Source organism: Sinocyclocheilus grahami, unplaced genomic scaffold (assembly GCF_001515645.1).
Source record: "Sinocyclocheilus grahami isolate Dianchi unplaced genomic scaffold, SAMN03320097.WGS_v1.1 scaffold67.1, whole genome shotgun sequence".
NCBI lineage: Eukaryota > Metazoa > Chordata > Actinopteri > Cypriniformes > Cyprinidae > Sinocyclocheilus > Sinocyclocheilus grahami.
Window position 1 is genome coordinate 1,767,878 of NW_015505246.1, and position 21,600 is coordinate 1,789,477.

Below are 21,600 nucleotides of genomic sequence, written 5' to 3' on the forward strand. Positions count from 1 at the left end.
TGCTTGTTACTGAAATGTTCCTTGCATATATATATATATATAAAAACAACCAGGTAACCAACTACATTTTCCAAAATGTGGAGTATACAACAAAGCACACTGCTAGAATATTGTATCCCACAATGCAATGTAAGTTGACTTTTCCCTGTGTAATGTGACAAATGAACCTGCTGATATTAAACCAGTTTTTAAACATGTCTGACACACTGATATTTAACACTGAAAAGCTTTTTTGCATTGCCGGACAAAATGTGTGCTCAAGGTACTAAGCGTGAAGGTGGAGCTCATATGACAGCAAATGAAGAAATGAATCTGATGGTGGCTGATTACTGGTGCCATAAATTCCACTACGTGCCTGAACCTGGCTCTTGTATGTCACTGGTTAGCACACAAATAACTTTTTTAATAGTTTAGGTTAGAAAGTGTATAGATTTACATGCTGTAACTGGCCACCTTTTGTATTTTTTTGTGTGTTTTTTTGTAAGATCACTTAAATCGTAATCAAAAGTAGTCACTCCATAGTATAGCTCTGTTTCATCTGTAAAATTTGTAAAAAGTTTCTGAGGCATGTCATGGCTGATCCACTGTCTGTAAGTAAAATGTTTCATGGTCTGTGGGAATATTTTGAACCTTAGTGACTTACCCAACGACAAAACAGGAAATGGCCGTGCCCAGGAACGCATAAGTTATGATGGATCCTAGGTTTCTGAAGAAGTGTCTCTGGAGGAACAAGGAAGAGCATGTCAAACAAACAAAAAAAGAAGTGTAAAAATATCCTTGTCCTGAGAAAACAGTTAATTCTCTGTTGTATGTATTTTTATATAATAAATACTATATCGGCAAAGGCTGCATTTAAAGGGTTAATTCACCCAAAAATGAAAATTATGTCATCAATTACTCACCCTCATGTCGTTCCAAACCTGTAAGACCTTCGTTCATCTTCATGTTGTTCATAACCCGGATAGTTTTTTTTTTTTTTTTAGCCTATGTTCTCACCTTCATTCTAATGTGTTTATCGATCTGATCTGGGGTTTTTTGACATTTTTGTGCTGATTTTAAGGGGGGAAAAGTCATTTTTTAAAAATACATACTGGCAGAATGTATTTAATAATCTATTCTGTTAAGTGGAACAGAGTATTACACTTCTATCGACAGAAGAAAACAAAAACAAAAAATATTTTGATTCGAATTTTATGAAAAGAATTGCAATTCTTGGAAATTCAGGGGAGTTTTCTCTGAGCGCAGATTTTGTGGTGGCTTTAAAGTGTAAAAAAAAAAACCCGTTTAGCCCAAAATTACCATTATGTCATCATTTAGGCCTACTTACCCTCATGCTGTTTTCCCAAGATAGTTTGAATGGTAACCAAACAGTTTTGGTTACCACTGTATTCCAATGTACGGACAAAATTAAAAAATATATATTTTTCTCAAAATATCTTCTTTTATGCTCCACAGAAGAAAGTCTTTGGAACAACTTGAAAGTGAGAAAATGATGACAGAATTTTATTTTTTCAGTGAACTCTCTCTTTAAGGCCTGTTCAATACAAGACGAAAGCTTGGTGTGAAATTTTGGTGCTGTGAACATTTTAATTTGAATTACTGCCAAAATGTATACAATCTCGGAGCAGTACACTTTTCCTTCATTCTCTAAGGTTTATCAAAAAAAGTCTAATGTGGTACAAAGAGAGGAAACAAAGTAGCCTTGTGTATCAAACACGCACACAGCTGGCAGAAACCCATTCCTCTCACTGCCTCAGGGCCTCCCTGCACACTCAGCACAATCTGAAATATCTGGAATCCAAGAGTGATAAACATGATATCCACCTGATTAACACTGCAGTAAAATCAACCAAAAAGGGTATTGAGTAGATAATGTATGGAGATTCTGTTACATTAGATTCTGTTCAGTGCAAATGGTGAAATTATGCATTGCAGTCTACATGGCAGAGTACTTCAGTGATGTCTTCGAATAAAAGCCCATACTACATGGAAAGAGTTGACACGCTAATTTGACACAAATGAAAAGGATTAAGAATAGAAGTACACCATGTCCAATACATTGTACTATCATGTACTTGGGTGTCAAATACCCAGCCAACAAAACAAAAATATCTCTTTTTGGATGAACTATGACTTCAAAGATTTCAAGTAAGTGTAAAAAAAAAACAATAAGCAAAATAATAAGCAATGCCTCTGTACACTACTTCAATGTGTTTGTGCCAATACTGTTTACTGCCAAAAAGCACTGTAATTCTTCTATAAATAGCCCAAAGTAACACTGTAAGCCACTGAATTACAGGTCACGAGGAACAATAATGCTAGTAAACACTAAAACCAAACCTGGCTTTATAAATTATACTCAAAGGTCACAATATGACTTCCCATGTTAAATACACATTAACTTAACTATAACACAGTTTGAAAGGTGCCAGCTGTTAAGACACTCTTGATCATGAGTATCTGGTCTGCATCGCACTTCTCTTCTACGGCTAACCTTCCGCTGAAGCAAAACGATGAGAGAACAGAGATCAGGTTGCATTAGACTAGATCATATCTCAAAATTTCATAACGTAAAGTGGTAAAGAAGCACCTTTATGGATGAACGCTCTACTAAACAAGTCAAACGAAAGAAAACGAGTAAAGGTAAATCCCAGTTCACAATAAAACACATACCTTTTTGAGGCTGTATCCAGCGTGGAATATGATGGGAGGTAGCAGAATGTTGAAGAACACCTCTGGGTCAAAGGTCAACTGGAAGAAATATATTTAATTGTTATAAACAATTGCTTGTAATAGACTTTTAAAATAAACAAAATGTTATTAATCTGGTTAAAGACTTTATGAATTGTTTAAAATTGCAATTGCTAATTATAAAACGAAAGAAAACGAGTAAAGGTAAATCCCAGTTCACAATAAAACACATACCTTTTTGAGGCTGTATCCAGCGTGGAATATGATGGGAGGTAGCAGAATGTTGAAGAACACCTCTGGGTCAAAGGTCAACTGGAAGAAATATATTTAATTGTTACAAACAATTGCTTGTAATAGACTTTTAAAATAAACAAAATGTTATTAATCTGGTTAAAGACTTTATGAATTGTTTAAAATTGCAATTGCTAATTATTTGTTGATGTATTCAACATTGAAAAGGGAAGTTGTAATCTATTGAAAAGGGAAGTTGTGGTGAGACATTACTGGGGCTTGTATTTTTGGGTATATACAAAAATTAGGAGGATGTTGAGGTGTCATAATGATAGGCTTTCTAATGACTAATTTACAGTTTTTATCTTTGCTGTCTGTTTGCTGTTCAGATCAGTAGCAGAGGATATCTATCATTTAATTTCATAATTTGTAACTTCTGAGTTTCTTTATGGTGTTAAACCTAAAGAGGATATTTGGAAGAATGTGACCAAATGTAACCAAAATATTTTGGCTCCTACTGACTTCCATAGTATAGAAAAAATACTATGGAAGTCACTGGGGACCAGAAACTGTTTAGTTACCCACATTCTTAAAAAAAAAAAAAGATATTTTGTGTTCAACAGAAGAAAGAAGCTCTTACAGGTTTGGAACAACTTGAAGGTGAGTAAATGATGATAGAATTTGTCATTTTGGGTGAACTATCCCTTTAAGCTAATGGATAAGGACAAAAAAATTCTTAAACAACTATTCTTAGTCTTAAAGACTGGATCTTGCTACTGCCTTGGAATGCAAAGTCTAAAACATCTGCACAACAATGTTAATATTATTTATATACTATTATAGTGATTATTGATACTTTGATATATTTGACTTTCATTTTTATATTTTAATTTTTTGAGTCCTTTTTATATGCTGTTTGTGTGTATTTTTTTATTTAGCTTTCCTTAATTTTCATTCCAGTTTAGTTTTTAGTTTGTGTTTAAATTTAATATTAATATTTTATTTTATTTCAACTAACAAACAATTTTATTAGATTTAGTTTTAGATAACAACAACCCTGCTGCACAGGTGACAGAAATTAAAGCTCAAAATAAAATGTCTTCCTCTGACAAACCTCTGCTGCAGGATTATCAGAACCGTTTTTATGTGTGTATGTATGCTGTTGCTGACATACCTTGCGCAACATGTCATTCTGCTCCACACTGTGGATTTCTTTAAGGTTGATCTCCCCCTTGAGTGTGTACTCAAAGAACTTTCCGCTAACGTTGAGGAGCACCGTGCTGAGAGGACCCTCCTGCAGGGTGCAACTCGGAGGAGTTTTATTATGGTAACTGGTGGAGGGGATGCCATATCGCAAAATAACACCCACCAACAAACCTGTTCGACACACAGAAGATCAACCACTCAGATACAAATTCAATACATACACTTAGTTTGTGAAAAAGGAAACTTGTTTGGAAACAATCTATTTTTGCCGTGGCACAGAAATTACACTTCTTTCCTTAAAAACACAGTATAAGCAGATTGGGTTCTGTGTGATGACAGGGAGTAGAGATGAGAGCCTGCTGTGACAAATCTGTTGGAGGGTATTTCCATACTAATGAAGTGCCAGAGGAAGTCAACAGCACACACAGCATGGGCTGTGAAACAAGAACGGAGGCAAAAAAAACACCATAATCGCACAACCTCCTGCTAAAATCAGGCAAATTACACTACTTTAAACCAATGCTAGGTCTTGACAGTACTGATTTCATAGGGAAAATCTGCAGATTTCTGTGGAGTCAAATACATACCCTAAAGATAAAGTTTTTGCACATTTATTCTGGGAGTATGTGGACAGCAGCACATTTAACACATTTCACTTTATTTGAGTACATTCAACAGAAATCTGCAGATTTTTTGTTTTTACCAGATATAGTACCCCTAAAGATGCAATTTTTGCACATTTTCTGACAGTGCATGTTATGGTACTCAAAAGTAAAGCTAATAACTTGGCTTTGTTCACAGGCAGCAAAAGTCTTAACGTCAGTTTCAGCTAAAAGGAACATAAAATATGATACAAAGCTAAATTAAATTGGCCACAATTTAAATGAATTAACATCCAAGGATACACAATCAATTCTGTGCCCAAATCTGTAATCCAGACATCTTAGAAAACACACTCTGTATGTAAACGGATTCACAATCCAGAGCCAGGATCCAGGGAGTCAATGATTGAGGTTAGCATGAACCAGTTAGCTTAGCAGTTATCCCTGCTGGTAGACACTATAACTGCCCCTCAATCAGTTCAAGGATACTAAAAACATTATTTTGCTGAACAATATAAGGAACAGGAACAAAATCCCTTTTATTTGGTCCAGAATATTTTTTAAATGCTGCTAACCAGTTAACAAATTAACTATATTCAGATTTTTTTTTCATGAAGCTAAAGAATTTTTCTAACTAAATGTTTCACACTACTTTTAGAATTGCACCACTTCCTGTTGCCTGAATGTTTTATTTGGCTGTACGCACTTATGAGAGGAAGAGTTCACATGTCCGGTGCAAACCCATGTGGACCACGAGAAATTCTGATCAAACGTCATTCGTCCTTATTCTTGTATATTTTGTCAAAAGTACAAAACAATGTTTTGGTTAAAACTGCACCTGATTCTGAAAATAATAATAATAATAATAATATACACATCATGACATCATTTTCTTGTAGTTCAGAGTCATAAGTCACATGGCATTCACAACTCAGGTGACTGGAAGGAGAAGAAATTAAAAATGGTATAAGATGTTCTATTAATCATGTTTTTTTTAAGAAAAGCATCTCCTATTTTAGTGTAACAGCAAGCCTAATGTCTGCAGTGAAACTGAATTAGAGGGGAGAGGTCTGAATGCACATAGGGGATGGGTAATACAGCGTGTGTGTGTACAGGTTTATATATCCTGGTGGGGACTTAAACCTGAATACACACAGACTCGTGTCACGGTGGGGAGCTAAATTGAAGTCCCCATGGGTACAAAAGCTTATAAATCATACAGAATGAGTTTTTTGAGAAAGTAAAAATGCAGAAAGTTTCCTGTGAGGGGTAGGTTTAAGTGTAGGGTTGGTGTAGGGCGATAGAAAATACAATTTGTACAGTATAAAAACCATTACGCCTATGGAGAGTCCTTACAAGGATAGCTGACCAGACTCTGTGTGTGTGTGTGTGTATGTACGCCAATGTAACAACACACAAATCCCGAAAGCTACAGTGGCCATCAGCATGTAGACAAGCCAGAGTACGACTTCCAGCACTAAACTCAACATATGGAAGAGTGAGTATACAACTGAAGGACAAAACGATACACACATGCAGTGTGCAGCAAAGCTTAAATGAGCGTGTGCAGGGCATTAGTAATTCGGTTAGCATCACATTTAGAACACGGCAAAGACAATGAGTGACCTCGGACATCTCCCGTCCAATCAGAATCCAGCTTAGTGTTTGTCTTCCCCTGCACTCTTGCATATGTCACAGTACACCAAACCAAAATACAATTACAACACATTACATGGAGCTTCTCTTGTTCTCCAGGAGGGATAGGAGAGCAGAAAGCCCTTGACAGCCTGGCCCGAATGCTGTAATACACAGTAGGAAACACAGATAGAACGAAAACCAAACACACCCAAGTAGACACAACTGTAACGTTACCATCTGTCCAGCCAGTGAGCAGGTGTCTCTGTTCTGAGAGCCAAAGCATGCCAACCTTGATTCAACAAGGAAAAAATACTATTTTGATCCAAACTGGTTCAATGCAACAGCTGAAGTCAAATCTGCTTTGTGATTGAGTGCAATTCATCCTAAAAAACAACGTGTAAGGAGTAGAATGGGGCAGATTAATAGGAAGGAAGCTAGTGCATACTATCAAAGCTAATTACACACAAGAGAAAGCTCTGATGGAGCGTTTGATGGATAGGAATATAAAAGATCCATTTTGAGTGTGTGGAAAGAGACCAGTTTGAAATCAAGTTTCAGTACAAACCAGGCTGTCAAAAGTAGAAATAACGTGAAAAAGTAAAAAAAACTAGTAGAAACAGAATAGCCTTGACATACATGTACTATTTGAAATGAGGGGAGCAGCAAATATTTAATTTTTTTTGGGTCTGCCTGGTAAGATTTTTTTTAATGCTTTTGAATTAAAGGGGTCTTATGCTCCCAAGACTGCATTTATTAGATGAAAAATACAGTAAAGCTAGTAATACTATTAAGTATTATTACAATTTTGTTTTAATTCTATTTTAATATCCTTTAAATGTAATTTATTCCTGTGATGACAACGCTGAATTGTCAGCTGCCAGTCTTCAGTGTCACATGATCCTTCAGAAATAATTTGAATATGCTGATTTGGTTCTCAAGAAACATTTCTTTTTATTAGCAATGTTGAAAACAGGTGTGCAGTTTCATATTTTTGAGGAAAATGTTTTATGATTCTTTTTTGAACAAAGTTCGAAAAACGAGCAGCATTCATTTAAAATAAAAGTCGTTTGTAACGTTTCAAATGTCTCCACTGTCATATTATCAATTTAATGTGTCCCTGCTGAATAAAAGTATTAAAGGGGTCATATGATGCTGCTAAAAAGAATGACCCTTTTAATTTCTTTAAAAATAATCATACTGACTCCAAACTGTTATGTATGTATGTACCTCTGTTTAAACTTCACACAGAGCACCAACCACTGTCTACTGTATTTAGTATAAAATCCCCTATTGTTAATTCCACAGTGAGAATACTGCAAATTTAATTGGAAGTCCCCAAGACTTTTGGTGAACTGTTGTAAATGCTGTTATTTAATAGCAAAAGTAAACATGCTGAATGTGACTCTTCACTAACATTGCATTTTAAGCCATGCATTTTAAACCATACCTGCTGCTCAATGTCTGACAGGTATGTGCTTAGTCAGTCACAAAAAAATCAGTTTAGATGCATGAACATGGTAATGCCTGTCATATTAATCTAATCAATATTTACTGAAACGGTGTGAAACCAAATAGTGCTAGTAGCAGCTAGCTTGTTTCAGCCCAGTCTTTTCCTCGTGTCCAAGTAATGCTTTTGAACTTCAGAGCAACCACTGATGATAGAGCTCTCATTTTCACTGAAGACATGACACATGTGAAGACAGACGTTTGCTGACCTTGGTGAAGGCCTTTGATTTTTCACACTTAATGAATTAGTACATCAAAAAATAACATTGTGTCATCATTTAATCACCCTCATATTATTCCAAACCCATATGATAACAGTGTAACACAAAAGACGACATTTTGATGAATGCACTCCTCCTTTTGTCCATGCAATTACAATGAATGGGGAGTGAGGTGTAAAAGCTTCAAAAAGAATGCCATAAAATGATCATAAAAATAATTGTCATAAGTGATGCAATGATAGCATTTCCTTCCAACAATCTGTTGAACAGTGCAACTAGATTTTGTGTACTGGATAAACCAACTCAAGATTCAAAAGAGCAATTTATGATTCAGATTCAAAAGTGCAGTGATCACTCTTTCTCTCATGAACACTAAGGCCGATGTCAATGTTTTCAATGAATGATGACTTAAATTTCAAACCAAACTGTAACATGGCTTCAAAAGACCTGGACAATAGTGTACAATTCAACATTTTTGATGCTTTAGTGGGCTTTTTTTTTGTTTTGTTTTTAAGTTTAAAAGTTGCCATTAATTGCAACTGCATTAAAAAGCAACCAGTATAATTCTTCAAAATGTTGTATTCCACTGCAGAAAAAAAAGGTTTGAAGCAACATGAGGAAGAGTAAATGGCAATTTTTTGGTTAAGTATTGTTTAGAGCTTATAAACGGTGTGAGAATGACTCTTGACACAGAAGACAACATAACATCATGTTACTGTAGACTGATCCAACCTGAAATACAAAAGCTGTCACATTATTCAAAGCTAGTATGAGGAACTCAACAGGAGGAATAACAGAAACAAAATAAGAAACGAAACCCCAGCGTCTGAGTGCACGATTGGCTGAGTTATGGAGTAAAATTGCATACACGCATAAGAGATTATGCAATATCAAAACTGTGGGTTGCATATGGGCTAATACACGTGTCAGCTATTATGGTGCATTCAAGAACATCAATCTATTCCACAGCCATTTAAAAACCACACTGAAATACAATGACATTCGATGCACAAGGTTTGTCTTAGCACTCGTTCAAGCCATAGCGGCTACACAGTCTCATTCATATGAGGCTTAGCTAAGGGTTTACATGATGGCTGTGTCTCAATACCTAATGAGCTGCCTATCTAGACAGAAAATGCGCAAAAACACGCGACTAAAAATGATTCAGCTCTGATGACTCGGTATTATGGGCCAAAAATGCTGCTGTCGAGCTCGGCGGTTCATTCGGTTTTGAGACACAGACGATGCCGAACGCATTTCGCAATGTTAAAAATACTCCGTTTTTACCGTATATCATAGCCAGTCCTGTTTCGTGCAGGAAGCGCACTCTTCTGTGTTTGAAGAGCCATATTGTGAGGATAGTGAGTGTCAAAAGCAAAATGAATGTAAGTAAATTCACGCTGTCCTGCCTGTGACTTTCCTCTGCCTCTTTCTCCGTGGCAAGTTCCTCCATGCCGCCGTCATCTGCTCTTATCTGACAACATTGGCTTAAAATGAACATTAAAATAGGAAACAGTGAGCAGTGTCCTCCTAATGCATGTAATGTCCATGGCTTTGGTGCTGTGGCCGCCTCCATGGTGCAGGATGCTGGTGGCGGGTTTCCTCACTCACTGCTTCAGCTGCGTCAGGTAGAGTCAGAGCAATAATGAGAGGTATCAGAGGAGACCGCGGCTCAAGCTCTTAAAGAGACACGCACACCAATACTCCACTCTTACTCTACTAGTACATTCCATGAATGTCATACAAAACAGGGCTTGAACCTCTTGAATGAAGTGGGGGTTTTTTTATTCCACAAATGAGCAGTGGAGGTGCTTAAAGGGGTCATATGATGCGATTTACATTTTTCCTAAAGTTCTCTTTGGAGTGTTACAAGCTCTTGCATAAAGATGATCTGTAAAGTTGCAAAGACTAAAGTCTGAAATCCAAAGAGATATTCTTTATAAAAGTTCAGAGTTAACCACGCCTACCTAAAACGGCTCGTTCTTACACGCCCCCACATATCTACATCACGATGTGGGAAGAGTTGCATAACACCGCCCAAATGTTCACGCAAAGAAAGAAGGTGTAACTTTGATTCTCGCTGTAGTATTGTTGTTGGCGTGTGTTTCGTTGTGAAAGCGAAACTACTTTGCTTGGCCTTCCAAAAGAGGACTATATCCACTTTGTCATGCCTAGAGCTGATCTGTGCTGGTTGCTGAGGAAATACCTCAACTTTGCGCTGTGGATTGCCGGATCGGCTTTCACTGTGGACGAAGTGGAGTCCAGCCCGGGGTCGTCACATGTGGTTGCTGCAAGCCTGCCGGCCTCCACTCACTCTAGCCACCGGCCTCCGCTCACTCAAGCCGCCAGCTCTTTTGGAAGGACAGAACTAGAAATCAGTGGTTAAGCTGTATTTACAGTACTGTTCCAGAACACTTCAACCCAAATATTCAGATGTGTGCAGCACATTTTATGGAGGACTGTTTCCTGATCCTAGTAGACTAGACAGTCTGTAAGTACGTTTTTCATATTTAAAGGATTTGCCACTGATGATTCAAACGCGAGTTTTGAGCAGTGTAGAGTAGCGCTTGTTGTTTGTCATTTCTCCGATCACAAATGCAGACATGGTTTTATGTTTATGTGGCACGATGCAACAAAAAGACAGTATAAGTCATTATAATCCATAATTATGTCCCCACTGGATGCAACAAATGCCTCGTTTGTAATGGGTTTATTGGTTTTGTCCGGTTGTGCCGGGAGACGGCATCACAGTATGGTAAGGGGCGTAACATTTCCGTCACACGCTTGAGGTATTTGGCACAATCCACTGGATAGCTGGCCAATCAGAGCACACCTCGCTTTTCAGACCGATGAGCTTTGTAAAAATCGAGGCGTTTCAGAATGGCGGGGCATAGAGGAGAAACAATAATGTACAGTATGTGGAAAATAATGTGTTTTTTTAACCTTAAACCGCATAAACACATTTCATTACACCAAATACACAAAATAATGTTCTTTTTAGCAACGTCATATGACCCCTTTAGCCTAAATTTTTTTTATTTTATACCCTAGGAGGTCAAAAGTTATAAGCTGTCACCCAGTATAGTCTATGTGTTATAGTCTGGTAAGGTTTGTAGTTATTGACCCTTAAATTAAATAAATGTAACCCTGGACCACCCTGGACCACAAATTTTTTTAATTTTATAAGCTTTCCATTGATGTATGGTTTGTTAGAATATGACAATATTTGGCTGAGATACAACTATTTGAATATCTGGAATCTGAGGGTGCAAAAAATCTAAATATTCAGAAAATTGTCTTTTTGGTTGTCCAAATGAAGTTCTTAGCAATGCATTACTAATCAAACATTAAGTTTTTATATATTTACATAGGAAATGTACAAAATATCTTCATGGAAAATTATCTTTACTTAATATACTAATGATTTTTAGCATAAAAGAAAAATCGATAATTTTGACCCATACAAAATGTATTGTTGGCTATTGCTACAAATATACCTATGCTACTTATGACTGGTTTTGTGGTCCAGGGTCACAAATATGTGCTTGTTTTGTGGGCTAATGTTTTTGAACAGGCCATTTAAAGAGGTGATATAGATATTTGATGTGTTAAAATTTTAAGCAAAGTGTTAGACTAAAATGTAGCTGTTTTGAAGAACGTGAAACAGTTTTACTGACCTCCAAATGTCTAGCTGTCACGTTGATGGAAACAAACAGGAATTTAAGATTTCCTTTTTGCTCTTCTGCGTATATCACACTTCCTTTGCTATATGAGAAATGGAAAGTCATCATTTTCTGGTTCTGAGAACAAAACTATATTTGTAGTATAGTAATGACTATATTACCCAAAATAATCACACATTTGAGATTCAAATATCGTTTACACTTTTTACACAAGAATTTGCAAGTAGGTCAGTTTAGAAAAAGTTTCCAGTATTTTGTCACAGTGCTTTAGACAGCAACTTTTTGATAATCAGTTCTGAAAGCTTTCTTTCTGTGCTTCCTGAAAGTCTGATTATTTATTATCAATGCTATTTATTTAATTATCATTTGTTTTCAGGTGACATGTTCCATCACACAGATGAGTTCATGCATGCAGTTTACCAAAGAACATTTTATGTATGTTGCTTACACAACAGTTGAACAGCCAAGTGCAATACTAATGTGTTTGCTGTGTATGTCACATGTAGGCCTATATTGAATACAAATTTATATGTAAGTGATGAGTCACACACCATAAAGCCCAAAATACTTTGTTTATCTTTTAAGTGAGATTGCAATTTTGCTCTGTCAAACCACATTTCACAGGAAAAAAAAAAAAATCTGTGAAAAAAAAAAGTTGATTGGTTTACATAAAAGCTTTTAACTTAGTTTTCTTGGCAAACACAACACATAAGCGAGAAACTGAAATCTGTACTTCTTCCACATACATTTTCCAAGTAACATTATTTGTTTAAAATGAGTGCTAATTATGTAACGTACAATTCCTCAATGAAAATTATATAAAACACACACACACAAAAACATTTGGCCTTACTGCATTTCTGTACAATTCACTCAGTGAGCTGCAATGTTACTTGTCTTTCTTAAAAATAAATAAATCAGTGGCAATACCTAAAAATGTTTAGAATGTATGTACTTGATTGTTATTTATTTAGAAGCACAAACTGACACATTTGATGAACAGGTTGTCATGAAGTGATAAGTTGTATTTGCCTTTCATTTTTTATTTATTTATTTATTGCATTTTTTAAAAGGTCACCAGTAAGAGCAAAACATCTTACACAAAAGAAGGTCATCTTACACCAATAATGGGACATGATGATCCACACATATGTATAGGCCAGTGGTGGGCCGTCAGGGCCAGCAAAGCCTTCTCTGCTGGCCTAAACACTATCAGAATCACTGATTTAGTTTAATATATTTTTCCATGAGTGTACATTAAATTATTTCCAATAGTCTATTCTCTTCAGTTCATAGCTTTTCTCTCGGTTGCACTGCATGTTTATATTGGAGCTTTTATCCAATCATATTTCAGCAATCGTGTTGCCAGGGTCAAATAAATCTGCCTTAAAGGGATAGTTCACCCAAAAATGAAAATTTGATGTTTATCTGCTTACCCCCAGGGCATCCAAGATGTAGGTGACTTTGTTTCTTCAGTAGAACACATTTGGCCGCAGGGTTTAATTTGGATTTGCCTGTGCATGTTTTTTTACACTCATAGACTTTGTTACCATTGCCATGCATTATACGTCTGATAGACTCCAACGGTTGGACTTAAAAATCATCAAATGTGTTCTACTGAAGAAACAACGTCACCTACATCTTGGATGCCCTGGGGGTAAGCAGATAAACATCAAATTTTCATTTTTGGGTGAACTATCCCTTTAAGGCCTTCAGAATACACAGTGCAGGCGTCTGTTAGCTTAAATCAATGGCAATGAACCCGTTGCTTTAACCAGTCAGATTTCGAGTTGGCAGCTCCAGGGCCATCTAGCTGGCTAACGATAACGTCAGCATTTTCTCGTCCTTTGATTGGATGGTCAGCGTACTAGCTAGCAAACAGCATCACTGTAAATCATCTTAGTAAAACTTTTATTACTGTTCCTCAGGTTTAGATTTTCTGTGCATTTTGAAAAAAATATTTGCCTACTATATTTAGTAAATCTAAAAACAGTAGTTCTAAATGACTGTGAAAAACAAGCACACACCTCCCCGGCATCGGCTCTGTGAAAGACTCGTGAAGATGAAAAACCACTAGAGTATGGTAGCTTAATTTTCATTTTTGACTCTTTTATCGCTTGATGCGTTGTATGCTGATGTTATTTGCGCGATATAAAGCCAGGTTTAAGTTTCCGTAAGAATATCTCAGTTTCCCGAGTGGAGCTGTATTAACCGGGCCTTTCCTCCGGCCGCTGGTCTGCCTCTGCTGGGTTGTATTTAAGGTATGTTTTAGAAATGTAAATGATAAAAAAAAAGCATCAAATCATAATTATATTGTATTTTTACTACAAAAACAAAAGACCGTTTCGGCCCCGAATTACTGTGTAATATTTATGGTTTCTATAGCCGTGGCATCATTATGATGGTATGAAGAGATGGATTAATTAATGTAGGACGCCACTGAAGGCCTAGGTGTAAAATGCACGGCCCGCCACTGGTATAGGCTATGTGCTATATACAAAATTACAAACATCTAACAGTGTAATCCGAGTGCACAAATATTATAATTCATATTAATTATTCACATGCCAAGATGAGTTTACACAACGCACAAACAAAATGCTTTATTTGCATATGGCAGGGGTCAAATATTAGTAACATCATCCCCCACCTCCTACTTCGATAGACTTCGTAGATACTGCTCAGCTTTGATTCGCTGTTTCCTAGTAACGCGGTGCGCTGTAGTGATTGGCTGACTCGAGGGTCAAGGAAACGGGAAGCGCACAGGTTGCGTGTTCTTGATTACTTTCTGGGGAGGGCGAGAGAGAAGCAGCGCTACTGCGGCTGATCGAGACTATTTCAGAAACGCGTTGCATTTACAACAGGAGGGGCGCGCTGACATATCGTCCATAAATGGGGTGCTTCTTCTCCAAAAAATCGAGGAGAAAATCTCCTAAAAAAGACTCTGCTTTGACCGATGGGGACGGGAGCGCTACGGGCAATGACCTCCCAGAAACCAACAACACTGCGCTGGGCAGCGACAGCAACCAGGAGGCTCCCAAGCAATACAGCTGGGACAAACGAGAAAAGGTACGACGCTGCATTATAACCCGTTTTTGTGCTCTAGGCTGTACTACACAGTTTATTATGTTGCATAATTGCTTTAGGAATGACACTGAATGAACTCCAACCAGAGTCCGTCAGAAATAGCTATTGTTATGTATGTGCGTTAGCTCAATTCGCATTGTTAAGCCCATTTTATGCAGCTCACAACACGCCAGCGATGGGTTTGGCCCCTCTTGTGTAGTGTTTCTGAGCGTTTTCTTCTGTTGCCTTCGACTGACCATCGATACGAGTGTCTCTCGGCGGGCGGTTATAGGTTTTCAAATGCTATAGTAAAGTACAGACCGAGCCTATTATCGGCTTAAAGTCAGGGCAGGTAACTTGTTTGCCTGGCGCTTGTCCAGATAACGCTGTTAAGGATTAGCACATCAGTGGTGTCGCCATCAACATGCATGACACTGTATCAGAGGGAGGAAGAGACTGAGTAATAAGGGTGGGAGTGTCTGTCTGCCCCTCCGACCGCGAACCCATTACAAAGCTAAGTGTCCGGAAGTTTAAATCTTTTATGTTTAAATATTGCCCTGGTCGATGCTTTCAAGTGCAGATTGAAAGGCAGTGAATTCACGAGACAAGTCACTGTCCAGCAGTTTGTCAGTTTGAGTTTTCTCTTATGGTCTGTCAAAGGCAGAAATCTAATAGATTAGACTAGTAGTTCTCAACCGGCAGGGGTCAAGGCCCACTAGAGGGCCTCATGAAACTTCCAATTGGCCCCACAAGATACAATTGAAAAATATTTTTATATGTGACCCTGGACCACAAAACCAGTCATAAGTAGCACGGGTATATTTAGAGCAATAGCCAACAATACATTGCATGGGTCGAAATGATCCATTTTTCTTTTATGCCAAAAATCATTATGATATTAAGTAAAGATCATGCTCCATGAAGATATTTTGTCAATTTCCAACCATAAATATATCAAAACTTGGGTCACATATAGTATTTATATAAAACTACTCAAACTTGATAGCTCTGTTCAGTTTTTAGTCCTAAAACCTGACTGGGAATTAGTATTTTAAAACAATGGGTTCCTTGGGGGGTTTTCTATAGCTGTTTTGGGTCTGTGGTTACATTTTGGCTTGAATTAAAAATTCGCATTATATGTTTTCTAAATACATGATATAGATTTTATTAGAATGACAGCCGATGCATAGAACAAGCCCCCGCCTTACATGTTTTCTATAATCCTCTACTCTCTGATATATGTCACAATACAGTAGAAACGATTTGTTGCTACTTCCATTTCATCACATTACTTAAATTCTGTAAACTCATGAGTTCTTTTTTTGTAAGTGTTGCCAGGGTGTTGCTCTGTGATTGTTAGGGTGTTTTAAGTGGTTGTTAGGTGGTTACATACTGGCCCAAGTCAAAAGAGCTCTTGATTTCTGTAATGGTCTTTCCCCAGATACAGAACAGGTGCCTCCTTCAGTTTAAACCTATGTTGTTGTTTCCATTTTGTGTTTTATCTTCTGCCTGATGAAAATTTATTTGCTGCATGATTTGATGTATCATTTGTCTCAAACAATGCAGAATGAGTTTGCTGTTGAAGTGTAACCTTGACATATAAAATAATAGATGTTTTTTTTATTTTAAATTTAGTTTATTGAACTATATAAAATTTACAAGGAAAATCTCAAAAAGGTTGCAGATGTGTTTTATGTTTTGTATCGTATTTGATACATCAGGCTTTTATGGCTCATATAGTATGTTTAATTCTTAGGGGTTTTTTTAAAATTATTTTAACCACAAACAAAATGCTTTTTTTTTTTTTTTTTAGACAAAAGCATAATGTCTCTAACTAATAAACACACATTTTGAGGGAGGGAACGTCCTGTTACAAGAGTGTGAGGGGAACCAGAGAGCAAAGATGGCTGATAATGGTTTTATAAGTTCTCCATTTATTAACATGTTTGCACTTTTTTTTTTTTTTTTTCAAGTATAATCATATGCTACAGTTACACAAATTGAGTCTTCAACAGGCATGAAGTTTGGCTGCTACCAGTACTACTACCCCGAGCTGGCTTTCCACTTTAAAGATGCAGGCCTCAGCATCTTTAACAACAACTGGAGCAATATTCATGACTTCACACCTGTCTCTGGAGAGACCAATTGGAGTCTCCTACCAGAAGATGCTGTTGTCCTGGAGTATATGCCTCTACCAGATCCTGAGTCAGAATTCAAGTCTGTGAGAATCTCTACTGAAGCAAGTCGGAGCATAGTGCCCATGACCAAAGGAGGACGCCGTACCGAGAGCGAAGAGTCTTGCCTGTTTGTCTTTTTCGCTGGAGACTACACCACTGCTAACGCACGCAAGCTTATTGATGAGGTTAGAACTCGTTTGATAGAGTTGATGCTGTAGAATTGTCATTCATGGTTGCTACAATGGGCGATGCAGAAACTGACATCATGTGTAGCATTTTTGTTAATCTTTTAAACTTTTTTGTTACAAGCTTGAGGTTTCTCAACCAGGAAAGTTATTCAGAATGAGTCAATATTTCCTAATGTGGCATTTCTAAAAAAAAAAGCTGTGTGTTTATTATTCAGTTTAGCGTCTAATTGGAAAACGTTGTTCACAGCAAGTTTTTCATGTTAATTGGGAAATGAAATCAGATTTCTTCAGTCACTCCATCTATATAAATAGAAAATGTATACTATTAATATACTATTAATAATATATAGGGATGTATACTATTTCCCACTTCACTTAAAGGGGTCATATGACGTTGCTAAAAAATAACATTATTTGGTGTAATGAAATGTGTTTATGCTGTTTAAGGAAAAAAAAAAAAAAACATTATTTTCCACATATTGTACATTATTTTTTCTCCTCTATGCCCCGCCATCGTTCTGAAAAGCAAGGTGTGTTGTGATTGGCCAGCTATCCAGTGCATTGTGATTGCCCGAATACCTCAAGCGTGTGACGGAAATGTTACGCCCCTTACCGTAATGTGATGCTGTGTCCCGGAGCGACGAGACAAAACCAATAAAACCCATTATAAACGAGGCATTTGTTGCATCCAGTGGGGACATAACTACTGATTATAATGACTTATACTGTCTTTTTACGCGTTGCATCACGCCGCGTAAACATTAAACCATGTCTGCATTTGTGATCGGAGAAACGACAAACAACAAGTGCTACTCTACACTGTTCAAAACTCGCGTTTGAATCATCAGTGGCAAATCCTTTAAATATGAAAGCGTACTTACAGACTGTGAGTCAGCATTATTTGTCAGAACACCGGAATTGTAGGCTACTCTCCCAGGAAACAGTCCTCGTCCTCTGTAAAATGCGCTGCACACATCTAAATATTTGGGTTGAACTGTTCTGGAACAGTGTTGTAAATACAACTTAACCACTGATTTCTAGTCGTGTCCTCTTTTGGAAGGCCTAACAAAGTAGTTTCGCTTTCACAACGAAACACACAGCGTCCCCATGTCATGGCAGCGGCAGCAACAACAATACTACAGCGAGAAACAAAGTTATGCCTTCTTTCTTTGCGTAAACATTTTGGCGGTGTTATGCAAATCTTCCCACATAGTGTTGTAGACATGTTGGGGGCATGTTAGAACGAGCCGTTTTATGAGGGCATGGACGAGTCTTAACTTTTATAAAGAACATCTCTTTGGGTTTGAGACTTTAGTCTTTGGAACTTTAGGGATCTTATCTATTCACGAACAGCTTGTAACACTCCAAAGAGAAAGGAAAACTTGAAATCGCATCATATGACCCCTTTAAATTACAGATGTTGCCTGATTAACCTTTTGACGCCAAAAAAAGGCTTACTTGCAGAAGTTAAGGAAGTGACTGACTGTCTGAAAATATCTTCGGTTGTAGGCACCTTTATTGTTTGTTCTATTATTTTGTTACCAAAAGCAGGATAGGCTAAACAGGAAGGGCTCTGCTGCGTAGTTGTAAGGGTCTGATTTGACAATTCACAGTATAATAGCTTCAGCCATAGTTAACAAATCCAATTCAAATGAATTTGCTCTGCGGCTTCTTGCCATGAATCCAAATGTTATAAATATGAAACCCTTTTATGCAGAATGCAAGGAAAATTATAACAATAATTGTGTACCTGAAAGAACCACTGATTTGGTGTTCATTCCTGCATTTTGTTTAGCTATCAAGTTCAACACATTATTAAAAACATTTACATCCATGAAGTACTACTGTAGAATATACAGAAGATACTGTAAAATCATTTTAGAAGGGTAAAACTGGAAACATTGATATCATAGCACATCATTCACATGAATCATTCACATTAACACAACAAATGTGCAATAAAAAAAGTAATGTTGATTTCACATGGCTTTTAACTACAGCAATATTTTTTACCTAAACTATCCTTGCCCTCTGCAATGTATGGATTTGTCAAAGCGAAATTGTGAGGAAGAGACAGAAAGGGACCCAAGTATCATGCATTTCACCTTTTTTGTTACTGACTTTACGTCGAAATGAATAACTTTATAGTGGTGATCATTTAGTTTTATTTTTATGGTTCACAATTAAAAAAAAAAAACACACATAAACTCCAGTCTGTTCACCAATGCATAACCAAGCTGATTTGCAAAATCCTTTCATTTTGTGACATTCATTTTTTGTATCCACCTAAATGCAGGCGACCACCCAAGGCTTTGTCCTCATTCAGACCAAAGAGGTTTCCATGCGCCCTGAGGATGTGAACCGAGTGTTCCAGAATAACGCAGAAAGCCTCACTGAGTGGATCACCAAAGGTGCCGTAATGCATTGTGTTATACCACATAAGAACATGTACAGGCAAATATATATGTCTCTTATAACTGATCTGTGTTCTTGCAGGTTCAGTGGTAGCTCTTGAGCTGAATGGAGATGGTGTGGTGGAGGCGTGTAGATCCATTGCCAATGAAGTGTTCAATGGAACTAAGGTAAATATAAGAGGAAGCTATTACTTCTCAAGTCTATCTCTTGAGGATTTGCTCTGATCATCTAACGCTTTTCATGCTATCTGCTGCTTTTCCTGCAGCTGTTTGTTTCTGAGAGCAAAAATACATCCTCGCGTGATGTCGACAACTTTTTCAACTTTGCTGACATGCAGATGGGACTGTGAAACTGGCGCAGAGGAGCACCTCAAATTAATGTGGGTTTATATTTGTTTGGTTTTGTCAGTTTTGTCATTTCAGTGAATTGGAATTACATATGCGAAGCCACTGATATCTCAACACTTTTAGGGGTTTATAACCACTATTTTAACAGACAGATTTGCTCTGTGATCTAAAAATTTTACATTTTCATGCCAATGAAACAGGCATATAGTCAGTGAGGGTATTTGTTACCAATCATGAAGGCAAGTGCCTTTAGATAGAGAACAAAATCAAGAACTGGAACTTCTAATCAAACATTACTGTGGACAATTTATCACTTATGCTGAAAATAATTAATTTGATTATATAGATATTTATTGAATAGTTTTTTCCCCTAAATGTATAGCTGGAAATTGTGTTTTATTCTCCTTTGCTTGTATACATGTTTTCAGTACGTATTGTATAGTCATTTCGTTTGTGTATAATAGATAGCTGTAAAAAGTATTTGTCAAATGCCAGAAAACATGAATTGTTGAATCAGGTTTTTTTTAAATATTTAACAGAAATATATATTTACTCATATAGCCATGTGTTTAATTTCTTTTCTTGTTAGCATGGCTTTTGACTTTGTATTTACTATGCTTTTTCAGTATTTTTGAAAAAATGTAAACAAATAACATTAGACCTCTATATAAGTTTTTAAGGTAACACTGTTCTAATAAGAATGTAAAAAGTTCCATCTGATATGTTGAATGTACTACTAAAAGGAGCTTTAGTTGTCTCCTTAACACTGCTCTATTTTTGTAGGAACGTTTTAGCGAGCACAACTTTCCTGTGACCAAAAAATGTTTGTACATTTGAGAGAATCACAGTGTGCTTTTTTTATTTCTAAATGGTTCTTATTTGTACGAGACAATTTTGTAGCGTTAAATATAAGCTGTGATTTGTCAATACATTCATTTTAGTCAAAAGTTATGTGTCATCTTTTTATCTGCAAATAGACACAAAGATAGGCTACATCTTACGACACTAATGTATTAAGACGAATATCAACTGGTGCAAATAGTTTTGTGAGTTGAGTACATATTTGATTACAGAAAGAGATTGCGAGTTACTATAAAATCTGGTTAAGTAGTGTTACATAATGTCAGAAACATGACAACAGTTTGAAGGCCAACCTGGAAGGCTAATTTGGCTTGGTTATGTGGTAAGGATTACTTAGACTTTGTAGATGTTTTGAGTTGCTAAATAAGAACCACAGTGGTTGTCTGATTTATCAAGCTCAAAAACACATCCCTGAAGAAGTTGTAATTCTTGAGAGTAAAATTTATATTCGTCATATGACCTTTGTCACAGACCTTATTTTATTCATAAGTATAATGTATATTATGTACAAATCCTATTAAGATTTTGCTTACAACTACATTGTAAATATATATTTTTGCTATTATAATTTTTTTTCAGAGGTAAATCAATAACAATTAAATATTTAACAATATTTCAAGTGTAATTTATGAGATTTGTTGTATTTTGAATCCAGTTTTTCTTTGTAAAAGGCAAAAAGTTGACCATACTGATCTCAAAGTTAAGGATTCACTAGTTTGAATATACATTGAACCAAAAACTATCATAACATCTTAGTTGATCATTTAA

At 36.7% G+C, this 21,600-nt stretch overlaps 2 protein-coding genes across 3 annotated transcripts in view; one reads left to right on the plus strand and one right to left on the minus strand.

The window, feature by feature from the left end:
- slc9a7 (solute carrier family 9 member 7) overlaps positions 1 to 9,741 on the minus strand; it is a 44,948-nt gene extending 35,207 nt beyond the window's left edge. The window contains exons 1-4 of one of the 2 annotated variants that reach the window (XM_016272050.1): positions 9,383 to 9,741; positions 4,097 to 4,299; positions 2,926 to 3,003; positions 644 to 720 (exon numbers count right to left, since the gene is read on the minus strand). In XM_016272050.1, coding sequence (XP_016127536.1) covers positions 644 to 720; positions 2,926 to 3,003; positions 4,097 to 4,299; positions 9,383 to 9,671 — 647 coding nt within the window. In that variant the 5' untranslated portion in view covers positions 9,672 to 9,741. The remainder of the gene's footprint in view (positions 1 to 643; positions 721 to 2,925; positions 3,004 to 4,096; positions 4,300 to 9,382) is intronic. The other variant, XM_016272049.1, reaches the window with a different exon arrangement.
- Positions 9,742 to 14,670: 4,929 nt separating this feature from the next.
- Positions 14,671 to 20,483, plus strand: LOC107585189 (protein XRP2-like). Its single transcript, XM_016272096.1, has 5 exons — positions 14,671 to 14,847; positions 16,850 to 17,206; positions 19,506 to 19,620; positions 19,706 to 19,791; positions 19,890 to 20,483. The coding sequence occupies exons 1-5, from the start codon at positions 14,671 to 14,673 to the stop codon at positions 19,971 to 19,973; spliced, it is 819 nt and encodes a 272-aa protein (XP_016127582.1). The 3' UTR covers positions 19,974 to 20,483.
- Positions 20,484 to 21,600: the final 1,117 nt, after the last annotated feature.

Excerpts from the sequence above, each read along its gene's own strand:
- LOC107585189 (XM_016272096.1), top strand. The coding sequence starts at position 14,671 with ATGGGGTGCTTCTTCTCCAAAAAATCGAGGAGAAAATCTCCTAAAAAA. Across the intron at positions 17,207-19,505 it reads CACGCAAGCTTATTGATGAG|GCGACCACCCAAGGCTTTGT; the intron begins GTTAGAACTCGT and ends ACCTAAATGCAG. Across the intron at positions 19,792-19,889 it reads AAGTGTTCAATGGAACTAAG|CTGTTTGTTTCTGAGAGCAA; the intron begins GTAAATATAAGA and ends CTTTTCCTGCAG.